Below are 16,978 nucleotides of genomic sequence, written 5' to 3'. Positions count from 1 at the left end.
ACTGGCAGGAAGACCTCCTATAAATATGGATTAAGAGCATCTGCCCTACAGTCTGATTGAAAATATATGGATAATAAAGAAGGGTTTTACAAAGATAATGTGTTAAAAAACAAACAGACACGTAATGGCCTTAAAGGACATCATAGCAAAGACTGCACGGAGGCTGTAGGTGCACTCTCTACATTGCCAAACTCCCAGCTGAACCTTCTTACTTTATTGTGTGAAAAAAAATATTGCTGCAGGGAGGAAGCTGTAAAAATCATTGAAATTGTGTAAAGTAATTGGTGAGTAAGCTGTTTTGGAGTGTGTCTTTTTGAGCTGGAGAAATGCCATGGAATCCTAAAACCTATCATTGTAAATAACAACTGGGTATCAGCACTGCGAATTGTAGACATATACATGCCACTCCTGGTGCAAAAATTCAAGCAGCTCGGCTTTGTTTGATGGCTTGTGACCATCCATCTTCCTCTTGTTCACATTCCAGAGGTTTTCAATGGGGTTCAGGTCTGGAGATTGGGCTGGCCATGACAGGGTCTTGATCTGGTGGTCCTCCATCCACACCTTGATCGACCTGGCTGTGTGGCATGGAGCATTGTCCTGCTGGAGAAACCAATCCTCAGAGTTGGGGAACATTGTCAGAGCAGAAGAAAACAAGTTTTCGTCCAGGACAACCTTGTACGTGGCTTGATGCATGCGTCCTTCACAAAGACAAATCTGCCCGATTCCAGCCTTGCTGAAGCACCACCAGATCATCACCGATCCTCCATCACATTTCACAGTGGGTGCAAGACACTGTGGCTTGTAGGCCTCTCCAGGTCTCCGTCTAACCATTAGACGACCAGGTGTTGGGCAAAGCTGAAAATTGGACTCATCAGTGAAGATGATCTTACTCCAGTCCTCTACGGTCCACTACTTATGGTCTTTTGCAAACCTCAGCCTGGCTCTTCTTTGCTTCTCATTGATGAAGGGCTTTTTTCTAGATTTGCATGACTTCAGCCTTGCCCCTAGGAGCCTGTTTCGAATCGTCCTCGCCATACACTTCACCCCAGCTGCCGTTTGCCATTCTTTATGTAGGTCACTTGATGTAATCCTGTTGTTGTTGAGTGACATTTGAATGAGTTGGTGGTCATCCTGGTCAGTGGAGAGTCGTTTTCGTCCCTCTGCCGATCTGTAGCTTTGTTGTCCCCAATGTCTGCTGCTTGACCTTGTTCTTATGAACCGTTTAAGGATGGAAGCAACCCAATGCTCACTGTATCCCTCTGCCAGTAAAGCCAGAATTGAACCCTTCTTTTCCTCACTCAGAACTTTCCTTTTCAACTATTTTGGCATGGTCAATAGTTATTTTTTGATTCCAATTACTTTTGAGGTACTACTAGCACTGTTTTTGCCACCCAGCTTGTCCAATTGCAAGAGAATAGTGATGACCACAGCAGTGTTTTTTATACTTTTCCTTGTTAAATAAGCTTTGGTTCAGGTAATCAATACCTCATTGAGTTGAATGAGGTGTGCCTGTGTTGAAATTCAACGGACACTGGAATAGAATGGCTGCCATACATGTAGAGATGCTGATTTAAGAAAAAATTGCAATGGTTTCTTAATTTTTTCTAGAGCTGTATATCTATATTGTTTTTTGACTCTCTACTATACAAATATTTGTATTGTAAAGGAGTGGGTCTTTGCTGAACATTGTTTTCAATTTGAAGTCCACAGCTGAGTGTCTGAATGGTATAATGGTACTCCTGACCTCCTTGAGTCTATGTAAAGACACGAAAAACGAATAAAAACAAAATAACTGGCGACAGTCACTTCAGGGGCTGAAACCATGTTTTCATCAGTTAGAAGTTAAATACACTTTCTCTGAAGAGAGAGAGTCAGATCGAGGTTCATTGTATGGAGAGATATTTATTTATTATAGCCTGATGGTGTGTGAAGTGCAGACAGTGCTTAATGTTGTGTACACAGTGCTGGCCACTTGTGTACACTGAGCATGGTTTTGTTTCAATGCGTCTATTAATAATAAATATTCATTTTGTCCATTGAAAGTCTTTTTTGAAGTGTTCCCCCCCAAAAAAATCATTGTGGTCTAAACTTAAGACAAGCCTGTCATGTATCACATTCTCCCAACACAGAGAGAGAGAAAAATAATTGCCACTTTGCCAAAAGCTAGAGATATCATTGTTTGAAGCACTTGAAACTGCTTTCATTTAGGTACCGAACATCAAAGACCACTTAAGGCTCACCATAGCCAGACTTAGCCAGTCAATTCTCTTGTCTCCCTTCCAGGCTCTTTATAACATTACAATTACTTTCATTACTTTAGGGAGAAACTCAGCTCAGAAACTATTTGAAGCTAAGAATCAGTATTTTAATACCTGCATAACATTTTTATGCCTTAAAAGTGTCATACCTTTTTTCATCTCGCAAACTATATTATTATATCTTGCAGGCTTCATCTTTTTCTTAAACTGTACATAATACATATACTACCAGTTAGCACGGTGATAGACACTATATAACCCAAAGCATTGGGATAGCAGACAAATACACCAAGACTGCTGCTGCCCATGTATTTAAGAGAGTGTAGGTCCTCTTGACTCATGACTATGGCCATGGTGCCCTTAAGAAAAAACAAAACACAACCATGTCACATGCAACCTTTGATATAATCTATTTCAGACAGAGGGAGGCTCGTCCCAGTATTTTTGGTGATAAATAGGTTATGTACAGTGAGGGGAAAAAAGTATTTGATCCCCTGCTGATTTTGTACGTTTGCCCACTGACAAAGAAATGATCAGTCTATAATTTTAATGGTAGGTGTATTTTAACAGTGAGAGACAGAATAACAACAAAAAAATCCAGAAAACCGCATTTCAAAAAAGTTATAAATTGATTTGCATGTTAATAAGTGAAATAAGTATTTGATCCCCTATCAATCAGCAAGATTTCTGGTTCGCAGGTGTCTTTTATACAGGTAACGAGCTGAGATTAGGAGCACTCTCTTAAAGGGAGTGCTCCTAATCTCAGCTCGTTACCTGTATAAAAGACACCTGTCCACAGAAGCAATCAATCAATCAGATTCCAAAATCTCCACCATGGCCAAGACAAGATTGTAGACCTACACAAGGCTGGAATGGGCTACAAGACCATCGCCAATCAGCTTGGTGAGAAGGTGACAACAGTTGGTGCGATTATTCGCAAATGGAAGAAACTCAAAATAACTGTCAGTCTCCCTCGGTCTGGGGCTCCATGCAAGATCTCACCTCGTGGAGTTTCAATGATCATGAGAACGGTGAGGAATCAGCCCAGAACTACACGGGAGGATCTTGTTAATGATCTCAAGGCAGCTGGGACCATAGTCACCAAGAAAACAATTGGTAACAGACTACGCCGTGAAGGACTGAAATCCTGCAGTGCCCGCAAGGTCCCCCTGCTCAAGAAAGCACATGTACAGGCCCGTCTGAAGTTTGCCAATGAACATCTGAATGATTCAGAGGAGAACTGGGTGAAAGTGTTGTGGTCAGATGAGACCAAAATCGAGCTCTTTGGCATCAACTCAACTCTCCGTGTTTGGAGGAGGAGGAATGACCCCAAGAACACCATCCCCACCGTCAAACATGGAGGTGGAAACATTATGCTTTGGGGGTGTTTTTCTGCTAAGGGGACAGGACAACTGCACCGCATCAAAGGGATGATGGACGGGGCCATGTACCATCAAATCTTGGGTGAGAACCTCCTTCCCTCAGCCAGGGCATTGAAAATGGGTCGTGGATGGGTATTCCAACATGACAATGACCCAAAACATACAGCCAAGGCAACAAAGGAGTGGCTCAAGAAGAAGCACATTAAGGTCCTGGAGTGGCCTAGCCAGTCTCCAGACCTTAATCCCATAGAAAATCTGTGGAGGGAGCTGAAGGTTCGAGTTGCCAAACGTCAGCCTCGAAACCTTAATGACTTGGAGAGGATCTGCAAAGAGGAGTGGGACAAAATTCCTCCTGAGATGTGTGCAAACCTGGTGGCCAACTACAAGAAACGTCTGACCTCTGTGATTGCCAACAAGGGTTTTGCCACCAAGTACTAAGTCGAAGGGGTCAAATACTTATTCCACTCATTAACATGCAAATCAATTTATAACTTTTTTGAAATGCGTTTATCTGGATTGTTTTGTTGTTATTCTGTCTCTCGCTGTTAGAATACACCTACCATTAAAATTATAGATAAATCATTTCTTTGTCAGTGGGCAAACGTACAAAATCAGCAGGGGATCAAATGCTTTTTTCCCTCACTGTTATTCGGGGAGGCAGTTTGTAGAAGGTCTCTGAATCCAGGATTGTGCCTCAGCAGAGCCTCTTCAAGTAGTCTGTGACCAATACTTTTTTCCCTCTTGCCCAGCTTGCCCCCTACATTGACTGTGTTTTAACTCATTTCAGTCTTGTTGACTTGTTCTTTCTCTTTTGGGTCATTTGGCCTTTTTCTGCCCTCTATTTCCCCTTTTGGTGAAAACTGTGTTGTGCAGATGTTGCGTCTCAGATCGAATACAGTTGTTCATTAGTTCATAAATCTGCCGAGGCTGTGTCAGGCCGTTAATTAACCCTGATTTGGGATGCATGAAATATTCAGACAGTGCACTGCTTAGTCTTGGTATGTACACATCGAAGTGAAGTCATAACAGCACTGGACAGTAGAGTCCTGTTGCTCACCTAACGAGTTATATTTACAGGATAAAAGCAGAATTTTCAAATAAGTGATTTTTAAGGTCTGATTGAAGTTTTAAAAATTACTTTAATGGACAAAAAATGTGCAGAAATGCGACACATGGTACATTGTATAATTTTATATAAACCCTTTAAAAGGAGTTAATTAAGAGACCCAGAATGAGTTTTTTTTACCCTATTTTAAAATTCACACTGTAAATGTCTGTATTAAGACAAGAATCATTTTTGATATTCAAGAGACTGACCTTAAATGACTGCAATCCACTTTTAAAAGAGTGTATTATCACAATGAAGGTATAATTAAGGCATAATACAGCCCATGGGAATTGCGTTGCTGAACAGTTGCATGTCTGTGATGTCAAAGAGTTATTGATTAATATTCTACCTCCTGTAGGCTACCATGAACAATACATCTTGGACAATTATATTGTAATGGGAATTCTTGGCTTCTTGCCTTAATTTGGCAATGCTGAGGCATGGGGTATGGACATTTTGAGCTGATATTTCAGTCAAAGAGCACAGGTTCATCAGATTAAATCCCTTTTGAAAAGTAAAGTTATTTGAAAGGAATAACCACAACTTGTCAACCACATGGATAACTTACAATCAAACCCTGGCCTTGATAGGGTGAAGCAGGAAGAGGAGAGTCTACCTTTTTAGTGCAGAATAGAGCTTCTCCAATCAGTTTGATTTATTATTTGTCCACATCAATTTGTCTTACTGGGACAGGGTTTGTTGTGTGTCAAATCCTTTCTGACATTTGTTTTGGGCATAACTGCTATAATTCTATCATCTTTCACCAGATCAGCCTAATTTCTATATCCATATTAGAAAGGGATGGAAAATATTAAATATTGTTCTCTATTGTTAAGTTAGTTGGCCTAAACAGCTGTGAAAAGAACAAGAAATTCAAGTGTTAAGCTAAATTCTTACTAATTCCTAACTCTCCCTCTAGGCCTTTCTCTTTAATTCCACTGACCAGACTTCAGAAATAAGATATTGATATAGACTTTGCTAACCATCCTTTAACAACAGCATTTAAGTTATTCAGTACATATATTGACCTACAGTGAGGGAAAAAAGTATTTGATCCCCTGCTGATTTTGTACGTTTGCCCACTGACAAAGAAATGATCAGTCTATAATTTTAATGGTAGGTGTATTTTAACAGTGAGAGACAGAATAACAACAAAAAAATCCAGAAGAACGCATTTCAAAAAAGTGATAAATTGATTTGCATGTTAATGAGGGAAATAAGTATTTGACCCCTTCGACTTAGTACTTGGTGGCAAAACCCTTGTTGGCAATCACAGAGGTCAGACGTTTCTTGTAGTTGGCCACCAGGTTTGCACACATCTCAGGAGGGATTTTGTCCCACTCCTCTTTGCAGATCCTCTCCAAGTCATTAAGGTTTCGAGGCTGACGTTTGGCAACTCGAACCTTCAGCTCCCTCCACAGATTTTCTATGGGATTAAGGTCTGGAGACTGGCTAGGCCACTCCAGGACCTTAATGTGCTTCTTCTTGAGCCACTCCTTTGTTGCCTTGGCTGTGTGTCTTGGGTCATTGTCATGCTGGAATACCCATCCACGACCCATTTTCAATGCCCTGGCTGAGGGAAGGAGGTTCTCACCCAAGATTTGACGGTACATGGCCCCGTCCATCGTCCCTTTGATGTGGTGCAGTTGTCCTGTCCCCTTAGCAGAAAAACACCCCCAAAGCATAATGTTTCCACCTCCATGTTTGACGGTGGGGATGGTGTTCTTGGGGTCATTCCTCCTCCTCCAAACACGGTGAGTTGAGTTGATGCCAAAGAGCTCGATTTTGGTCTCATCTGACCACAACACTTTCACCCAGTTCTCCTCTGAATCATTCAGATGTTCATTGGCAAACTTCAGACGGGCCTGTACATGTGCTTTCTTGGGCAGGGGGACCTAGCGGGCGCTGCAGGATTTCAGTCCTTCACGGCGTAGTGTGTTACCAATTGTTTTCTTGGTGACTATGGTCCCAGCTGCCTTGAGATCATTAACAAGATCCTCCCGTGTAGTTCTGGGCTGATTCCTCACCATTCTCATGATCATTGAAACTCCACGAGGTGAGATCTTGCATGGAGCCCCAGACCGAGGGAGACTGACAGTTATTTTGTGTTTCTTCCATTTGCGAATAATCGCACCAACTGTTGTCACCTTCTCACCAAGCTGCTTGGCGATGGTCTTGTAGCCCATTCCCGCCTTGTGTAGGTCTACAATCTTGTCCCTGACATCCTTGGACAGCTCTTTGGTCTTGGCCATGGTGCAGAGTTTTGAATCTGATTGATTAATTGCTTCTGTGGACAGGTGTCTTTTATACAGGTAACGAGCTGAGATTAGGAGCACTCCCTTTAAGAGAGTGCTCTTAATCTCAGCTCGTTACCTGTATAAAAGACACCTGGGATCGGAAATCTTGCTGATTGATAGGGGATCAAATACTTATTTCCCTCATTAACATGCACATCAATTTATAACTTTTTTGAAATGCGGTTTTCTGGATTTTTTTGTTGTTATTCTGTCTCTCACTGTTAAAATACACCTACCATTAAAATTATAGACTGATCATTTCTTTGTCAGTGGGCAAACATACAAAATCAGCAAGGGATCAAATACTTTTTTCCCTAACTGTACTTAGCTAAATTAGCCAATACATATAAAACCATTAAGGTAAAATAACCATCCATTTTACCAATTTCCCACTCCTTGATGTGACTCCAGAAGGCAAGTGTGTGAAGCTCATCCGACGGCTGTGTGTAACCCCGTCATGGGCAAAGCTGATTTTCTCATTTCACAACACGTGTTCTGCAGCAAATCGTTAGTCATGATCTGACACGTGTTCTTTACATTTGACACACAATTGTACGACTCTGGGGGGAAAGGGTATTTAGTGGGCCCTTACATTTTTCAATGCAGTGTAAATATAAACTTCATTATTAGTGATAATTGAAGTCTAGGTCTTAAACCCCCGCATCCCGTGTACATTACAGCGCTGCTCTTTAGAAAAGGGGAAGTGTGAGAGAGCTGTTCTGGAATGTGTTTACTGCATCTTCAACCTTGACGTCTCTTTCCAATCAGTGTAGTAGTCGTCATGGAGACAGTATTCTTGCAAAAAAAAAAGAGAGAGAGAACAGAATAAAAACGAAGTCAACAAGTTGGCTGCGACAAGTTATCCTTGAGGGAGATTTATGTTATCTAATCCGTTTCCTGTTGCAGACCTTTCGGAACAATCCTTAGCGAGAATAATTGAACCTAGGATTTATGACTGAACTTTTTTCATGCACCATTAGTGATATGATTGCTGTTTGAACACCTGCTGTCCCTTTAATTGCGGCATTGTGATACATCTGAAGGAAAAAAGTTGGCAACAAAATTTTATCGTCCACCCGGGAAATGTTCTCTAATGAAATTCAGAACCGAGCGTATGCATAAACAAGTCGTGTTATTTTCTGTGGATGATATTCCCTTATAAGATAATAAACTTTCCATTCCATTATGATTTCTCTCACTTTTCATATTCTATTTTTAGGCACACTGTGACAGCTCTCTCATGCACAGGCCTTGATAATTTCCAACAGCTTTCTTTATCTTAACTATTGACTGTCTAATAGTAATAAAGGATTGATTTACTAAGGCAACTGTGTTCCTTATTTACTGATGAGAAGGCTGAGTATACCTGATTCCAGGTCATCTTATCATGGTGGAAATCTTCATATCCCTGAATATAGGACTGTGGCAGAATTATCACCATTGTTATTGCATTTGGTGATTACCAGTAATGTACAGTTGCTATGAACAGAAAAGCAGGGATAGGGATTTATCCTGATATTCTAGGACCAGATACCTTAATAAAAGGTTACATTGCTGGGAGGAAAAGCTGATTTATTTACTGTAGGTAGAAGCATCACACGCATAGTCAGGCTTAATTTAGGGACCCTACATCACAGCACTCTTAAGTAAATCAATTACTAAGGTGCATTTGAAAAACAGGGAAACAGTGTATTAGTGTAGCTATCAGTGCTAACGAGAATCTTGTGTATAACATTACAGATATATGAAGATTAATATTTTAGACCTTTACTAGAAACTTTATTTCTTTAATCAGGTAATTAGTAATCATTGGCAAGACATCCCAGTAAAGAAATGCAGCTTAATTTATGTTATGTCTGATTTCTTTACTTTTTGATTCCAGTGGTTTCTATTCACTTTTAGACTCAAACAACAAAGACTGCTCTTTCTGTATACCGTAGATGTTGGGTACAGAACTATTGGAAACAGATCACAAGGAAGTATTTGAATTATTTACTTTAAAGCTGGACACTCCAATATATACATGGATACAAAGAAAGGAAAACGAAAGAAAGGAAGAAAAAATAGCATACATCTGAAGACAACCAATTAAAATAAAGGATGTCATTTAGGGAAAAAAAGGAACAAAAGGAAACAAAGAAATAAACTCAAACCCAACCACATTAGTTATTTTCAGCCATGACAAACAAAGAAATAATTGGCACGTAATTTTGTTTTCATTTTGTATCCAAGGTGTGCTGTCTACATAAATGAGCTGAAGATAAGTAAGAAAAAACCCACACAAGCAGTGCTTGTCTAATCTTTTTTTTTTCTGATGGAAATTTACAAATTGGAAGGGGCCTGTAACATTTTCTCTTTAGTGTAATGATAGTAATTTAGCATTATGACTATAATTGCTGCAGCTTTTGTCGAACATAAAGAATAACGAAGACGAAAAGCAAATCTAGAAATTATTTTGTAAAATGGAGCTTGGAGATTTCCTTAATGAGCCACGGGTCTCCTGTTCATTTTTTCCATTGTCTTCTTTTAAAGCACTTAAACCACTCTTAAAGATGCCTGAAATCCTTTCTAAATCATGTCTATGCTTACAGATTCATTTCTAGCCTTTTGTTTGTTTATTGTGTTTATTAACTTGCATGTAACAGGACTTTAATCTTTTATCTGTAGCTGCACAATTTGCATGGCACACTCACAGTTAAAAACGGTGGTTCTGTGAAGCAGAAGATGGTAGATTTACAACAGGGGGAGGGGAATACAGATTTTTATTACCCCATCTGTATTAAACTTCTAGCTAAACTTTATACTGTATAACCAAATTTATATTCACCCATGCCTGTGCTTTGTGAACGGGAAGATTGTTTGTTCCACATGACTCTGTAAAAATCGCCAATTAAAGGACACGCGTTTTTTAACCAGCAGCTATAAAATGATCCATAACGGGTGCCAATCCCGACTGCCGAAAACAACACTGTTATAAAAGCCTATCAGTGGCTGTCAAAGACTGTGAAAGATGTGCAATGTGAAGTGCAGACGAACTGATTACTCAATTAACTACATCAGTCTTCAGGCCAGTTTGCTGATGCATGATTAAATAGAATGAAATCAATAGCTGACAGGCAAGTCTATCAGGCCAGGCTCACACTGTTTCTGCTTACTGAAATACAGCTTTTTAGATTAATAATGTTTGGAAGTTGGCTCAGGGAGCACAGAATACAATTTTTCAGCTGCACCATAAGCATTAATTTCACTCACAAGGAAGAAGCAGGATTATATAACTCGGGACTGAATCTGAAATGCTGGAAGAGAGCTTTTACAGTAGAGATCGCACTTTTCATTATTTCATAATCCTTTTAGCCTCCTAGTTTTTTTCTTCTTGGAAATTGTGGTGTAATGGTGCCCTGCTAGAGAAGGATGAACCCCTGTTTGAAAAATATGAGAAGTATTTATGTCTTTGTTTTGTCTGAAGTCACTGCTGTTTGTATTTGTGAGAGCAGTGGATATGTATTTAAACCAAGGAAAACGAATTTGTTGGTGACAACGTGAACGTTCAATTATTGTTCTTTTGTGCATTCCAGCTGGGAAGTCTAGGGTTCAACTCCAAGCAATCAAAAACAACATAAATCATTGTTTTAGAGTCATGTGCTTTTCTTTCCTCGGTAGAAATGAGATCACCTTCAAACTATGTGTTTATTTTCTACTGTATGTACTCGCAATGGTGTTCTAATCTCTTCTGTGTCTCGGTTTCGCATTGTTTTCAAGTGACTATTGTCATCCACAGCTGAAAAGGAACCCGAGAACAGTCATATAGAATCAGCTGAAACACTTTGCAGTTGATTATTTTTTTTCCACCAGGTTTTAGGAGAAGGGATTTGTATTTGATTTGATTTTGTCGGTCTGGCTTAGGCTTGATGTGGATGAAAGAGTAGTTTAAATCACATACAGATCTCATTTCACATGGACCCAAATACTTAATCTACGTTGTCTTATGTTATTTAAAAGGAAGGCTCTTTCTTGTGGTTGTTGACTCAAGGAGTTATTTTTACAGTGATTTGTTGACAATATAATATACGTCAAACGTCCAAATGCTTTCCCCTGACTGTAAGCAATGTAGTTAAGACTTTGTTGTGTGTTTGTTCCTGGAAGTACTCTGTAAAGAAAAGCAGTTTTATGTTTCAGTGCTACCTATACATCTTTAACAAAACATTGATTATCTTATGATATCATACTTGACTTTGAGTAGAATAAAACGTTGATTAACCAAACATGCTCTCATTAAGAACACTGTTATGAGTCAATCCCATTTTGTAATAAAGGACAGATGGAGCTCCCTGATTTGTCCACCAGCATTGCAATGCATAACTCTCTCTCCTCTACACACAGCTTTCAGAAGCAATCAAGTTCAGACATCCAACACCACTGAAATAGAAGTTTCTAGAAAGAGCTAGCTCATCTGAAAGGACTTTTTAGCTGTTTCATAGTGGTGCCCTGCAGCCGTCACAGAACTGCTGGTGCTGATTTCAAGAATCCTGTCCGTCTCACAAACTTTCTGCTTTGTTATATTATCTTTCAGGCTGACGGCCAAAGCTGTTGCTGTCCTCTTGCCAATCCTGGGGATCTCGTGGATTTTCGGGGTCCTGGCTGTCAATGAACATGCGCTTCCATTCCAGTACATGTTTGCTATATTTAATTCGTTACAGGTACATGCAGCCATGCTTCATTTTTCATTTCCCAGCGCTGCTGTCTTCCTAACCAGGGAAGACAGTGCCATGATTTGGTGCCAGATTGCGAAATGTATTCAGCGTGTACTGATAAAGAGACCACGCTGATTGAAATTCTGATCTTTCCTTCTACTGGGCTCAAATTGGTGATTAATAATGGCTTTATTACAGATGAATGAAGACGCAATTTATGTAGGCTGCCATGAAACAGTTTTGTTGACATGACTGAAATATTAATGTAAAATATAAAAAAGAGAGGGGAAAAATTGCCTTTCTTCCCCAATATGTTTGAAATAACCAGAGAGGTGGTTAGTAAGGGTCTTCCTTGATATGTTCTGCTTCAGGATGGTCCTTAATTTGTGCATTTAAAGACGTTCCTCTTTCACCTACCATCTTAGAGACAACCACCATTTTAAACAGCATCACCTTTGATCATACTGTAGTGTGGATTTAAAAAAACTAAAAACTTTGAATAGGTTTCACGTTAGGGGCATTATGAATATCAATCATAAATAGATGAACACAAAGGCCTGCATATGCAATAGGATAAACAGACTCCACTTAAATTAGATCAGCAATAGATTGGCCAGATGCAAAAACAACACACACCATGACATTTGTTTTTTCAATCAGGACAAACAACTGCAGATTATTCAGTCTTCATTTTTATCATTTCAGCTTAGCTGTGTTAGCATAGCGAACATAGCGAACTTTCAAGTTCTATTCTAGCATTGTTTGACCAGATGTAAACACGCAATAGTTTTCTGTTTATATGTGGCTATTATTATTTATTTTATTTCAGTACAGACTACAAATTACAATTTAACGATGTGGCAATGAGCAGCTGGAATTTTGGTGACATAATTGTTCATTTAAGGACTTGTGTTTTATAGGCAAGCATGGTTTGAGTGGAGCAGGGTGTATTTTAAATACATTTGTATAAAGTCTATATAATCTGAGTGATTTAATAGCATAGTTAAGCAGTGTTTATTAGTTATTAAATGGGGACAATGAAACCATTTAGTGCAAAACTTGCATTAAACTTGAAGAACATTGTCTTAAAAAGGAAATTAAGCAAATCAAGGAAACAACAATAAGATTCCATGAGTTACTATTTACAAATGAGATAATGCACAAAAAAGCTTGGCAACTGAAGTCCATCTGATGTACACATCGGTTTTAAGGATAAAATCTGAATTGTGTTGTTATTTCCTTATAGAATTGTATGATTAATTAACATTCTGATATACATTAAGTTTACTATTATGCTTGGTATATTATTTCAAATAGTATTTAGCCAATTCAGACTCTACTGGAGTAAGTTATATGAGTATGATACACTTGTTTCAAACTGGTTAGGATAAAATACAACATAATTTCGAATTCCTGAATTACTGAATTCTAAGAGTTATTTCTTATCTCTGCAAATATTTTCCCTTCAAGTTAGAGTTTGATACTTTGATAATAAGTAACTGTAAGTAACTGTAGTTGTATTTTTTTCCAGGGCTTCTTCATTTTCCTCTTCCACTGCCTTCTTAACTCCGAGGTACTGCATATAGTGTTTAAATGTCAACATGTATATTATACTCATCAATCTAATCAAGAATGGAAATGATCTCCGATAGGTTGTATAACATTGCTTTTTTGAAGTCATCTCCAAACCTGAGAGAATAACACATTTATTTCATTATTTTGTTTAATTCGATGAAAATTAAAAAAACGATTAGCAACATCAAAGACAACTATTTTAAAAAATAAATAAGCGTGGAGGGACTAATCTGCATGTTTAATATCCTTGTAATGATTATGTAATTTAATTATGGGTTCATCACAAAAAAGAACTGAATTATAAATGGGATTTGATTTGATGTCGAGGTCTGCATCCACGGAATACAATACAAAGTTGTTACTTATGTTTCATTTATTAATATCTAACGTACAATATGTGAAGATAATATAAATTTTATATTGAGGCTACTTTGAAATGTATATATATTTAAATATTTTCCCCTTTTTAAGGTCCGAGCTGCCTTTAAACACAAAACCAAGGTTTGGTCTCTTACCAGTAGCTCCATCCGTAACATCAACGTGAAACCTTTCAACTCTGACATTGTAAGTATTATTTGGTTTACCTGTTGTTGAACTTCCTCTTGGCTGTAACATAACTACTTCTCACACTCAGCTAGGCATGCATAAAGGTGCTACACTGTGGAAGATTTCTTAGAGTCTGCTGTTCAAGAGCTACCTTACTAGGTTGTTCAATATAAAGCCGATTCTGCTTCCCGAACATTGAAAATGGCTTTTTGAAACTACATGTTTATATTTCGTATTATGTCAGCAAGAACTTTAGATACAGTCTGATTTGGTTGTAAATACGTTGGCTTTGATACTCTGTAGAGATTCATCTGGAGTAAAAAGGTCTGTCTCACATAATCTTGCATGTCTAATACATTCTTGTGACAGTAGATAAAAGTTGACAACAACATTTCCTGATATCAAATGGGGGATTTCATGTTTGGAAAAAATGTAGTTCAAAAGATAAACAGGGACGGCTTAGCCCTTATCTGTGCGGATTCTTTAAGGTTACTGTACGACATTTGGACAAGATCTACTGATAGAACCCTTGAAACCTTTTGTCAATATTCATAGGAACATTTACAAATCTTATTGTTCCCCAAGGAACTTTAAACCATTTCTTGGCAACCATATCCCCCACACAAGCATTTGCATTGCCAACGGCACTCTGTTGAATTTCACTGGGAAAGGTTAAGTCAAGGAAAAGTTCTTCTGTCCAAGCAATTATTGTCGCTATGATAGAACTCATTTTGAAATCTCATTGCAGTTATGTTTGATTTTAATGAATTCATTTATTAATTTTTTCCAGATGAATGGAAACAGGCCTGGAACGACACCAACAAAAATGAACACATGGGACAAGAGTACAAACTCAGCAAACCGCATTGACTTATCAGCAGTGTAGTACTGCCTGGACTGCATCCATTGACTTTTGGAGAAAACCCCAAAAAATAAGTATATATAAATATATGCATATGAAAAGAGAAAGTTTATTCGTGTAAATAGAGAAGTAACACTGGCTAATTGAAATAGGAGAGCACATTGAAAACAGACTTTCATCTTAACCACAAACCAGTCTAACTGGGTCATACTGTATCTGCCCTCAATGGTCTTATGAAAAGCCCATCACTATTATTTTTGGTTCACATTATCTGGTTGCTTGAAAGTAACCTTTTAATGACCAGAAGATTTCATATGAGAAGAAAGAAATATATACATTTTTTCACCTCCCCTCCAAAAAAGCAACCCAGCCTTCAAGCTTAGATATATTTTTAAATAAATAACTGCCCTTTATAGTGACTTGCAGTTTAAAGAGTGAAATTATGTAATATGATAGAAAATAATAAAATTCAAAATCGGCCAGTAGATCATGATCGGCAGGTTGGCGGCCGAAACTCTGTGAAAGAATGAAAAGGTGTAAATCACAGCAAAGTTACAATCCCCCTGAAGAAATCGACCAGTTCTCTTCCATTGTCAGGTTGTTGCGGATAATCTTTTATTTAATTTGAATTCTTTTCAGCTTTACACAATCAAGGCAGACGTCCAACAGAGAGCAAGTATAATTTCTAATAGAAAAAGTTTTTCTAATATTTTCTTTTTAGAAATACAGAATGTTTGCTAATGTTTTTAATGCCAAAAATGTCTTGTCACCGGGTCCGATCTGAGAGCCCCTATGTGACAAGTAAGGCACTGTACTTTTTTTTCTAATTTAAAAAGCTGTATATTTCTTTTTACTATTCCCCTTTGACTATGTGCCAATTTTAGCTTTTTGTATTGTTCTCTTAATCAAAATCAGACTCTGATGAGGAATGTATGGAAGATCGGGGGCTCTGTTTTAGAGCGATGGTAATTCAGACCACACTGGAACACTGAGATTCAGTCAAAACGTTGACCCACCTGCAAATTATAAAACCCAAAGCTAGGAAAGTTTTCTTTTGGGTTTCTACAAAAAAACCTCTGGCAAAAAATAAATACATTAAAAAAAATCTTCCCCCAAGAACCTGGTCTGGAATTAAGTGACAGTGTGTTGAAATTGTGATTGTACCTGGGCTAAAATCAGATTTCACTGGGGAAGGGAGAGGACGATTGTTTCATAATCAGTCGCTCTTGATACCACTGTAAATTTGTATATTAGTTGATCTTCTTTTGCGTATAATTGACAGTCTTACCACACGTCCTGTTTCTGTGTAGATATGCAGTGGAAGTCTCCTATGCTGGCAGAAGTCACAGTATAAAGACTTTCTGTTTGAGTTTCCGATTAAACATTGAATATTAAACCTATTAGTGCTTGATCACTTGAAATGTGTATCATTATGCTGTAATTAAGCTTGCATAAGGTTATAGTAAATGACAATATTGTAGTGCTTCATCAATGGGAAATTAAGGGGTATAACAAAATTTAAGTTATTCTACTATTCAGCGTTAATTTGGTATAAAAGGAGTCTGATTGAGTGTTACATAAGTCTGTCATTGCTTTCTCTTGCGAGTGACTCGATAATGTAGCACACGTGTCTTGCGTGGATGTTCAACTTACAATCATTTTCTGTTGCCTGTTATGAAAGGTGCTGTTGCGGTGTTGCGGAATCATGTGACTTTATAAACCATGCATAACTAGTTCATGAAAGAGCAGGTCGCAAGATAGCTAATAAAAAGTAAGACTAATCATTGTGTCTGCAGACGAGTTATGTCAGCAATAATCTATGAACAAGTTGATAGGGGAGTTAATTGGATCCTTTCTCCCTTCGTCCCACTAGTCACACTGGTGGTTGAGATACAGGGGTGTGAGGTCATACATTTGATTCAGAAAGATATACATTATTAAAATAAAAACCTTTCCCCAAAGAATATATGTGAATAATATTATAATAGTATACATTCTATACTTGCAAGGGCTTCAAGCAATAATCATAGTTATCATGTTTCGCGTGACAAATGGTTTCACACTATTCTGTAACACCCTTAAAGTAACTTTCATAATGGAGGTGGATTGTTATCTATTTTGTTTATGTGTGTCGCTGTTTGATTTTGGGCTCAGACTTGGGCCCAACATTTTGCCTTTTTTTAAAGATGAAACTGTATAAACATAACTGTGAGCAGAAAAAGGTTTGTGTGCCTTTTGAATAAAATTGAATTTATTTTA

The 16,978-nt window shown here is 38.1% G+C and overlaps 1 protein-coding gene across 3 annotated transcripts in view; it reads left to right on the top strand.

Moving 5' to 3' along the window:
• adgrd1 (adhesion G protein-coupled receptor D1) overlaps positions 1-16,978 on the top strand; it is a 73,902-nt gene extending 56,924 nt beyond the window's left edge. For all 3 annotated transcript variants that reach the window (XM_066689537.1, XM_066689535.1, XM_066689534.1), the window contains 4 exons: positions 11,616-11,742; positions 13,268-13,309; positions 13,783-13,875; positions 14,648-16,978. In XM_066689537.1, coding sequence (XP_066545634.1) covers positions 11,616-11,742; positions 13,268-13,309; positions 13,783-13,875; positions 14,648-14,743 — 358 coding nt within the window. In that variant the 3' untranslated portion in view covers positions 14,744-16,978. The remainder of the gene's footprint in view (positions 1-11,615; positions 11,743-13,267; positions 13,310-13,782; positions 13,876-14,647) is intronic.

This window comes from Amia ocellicauda, chromosome 17, assembly GCF_036373705.1.
Source record: "Amia ocellicauda isolate fAmiCal2 chromosome 17, fAmiCal2.hap1, whole genome shotgun sequence".
Taxonomy (NCBI): domain Eukaryota; kingdom Metazoa; phylum Chordata; class Actinopteri; order Amiiformes; family Amiidae; genus Amia; species Amia ocellicauda.
The sequence above is the reverse complement of the archived record's forward strand: the minus strand, read 5'-3'. Positions and strand labels throughout refer to the sequence as shown.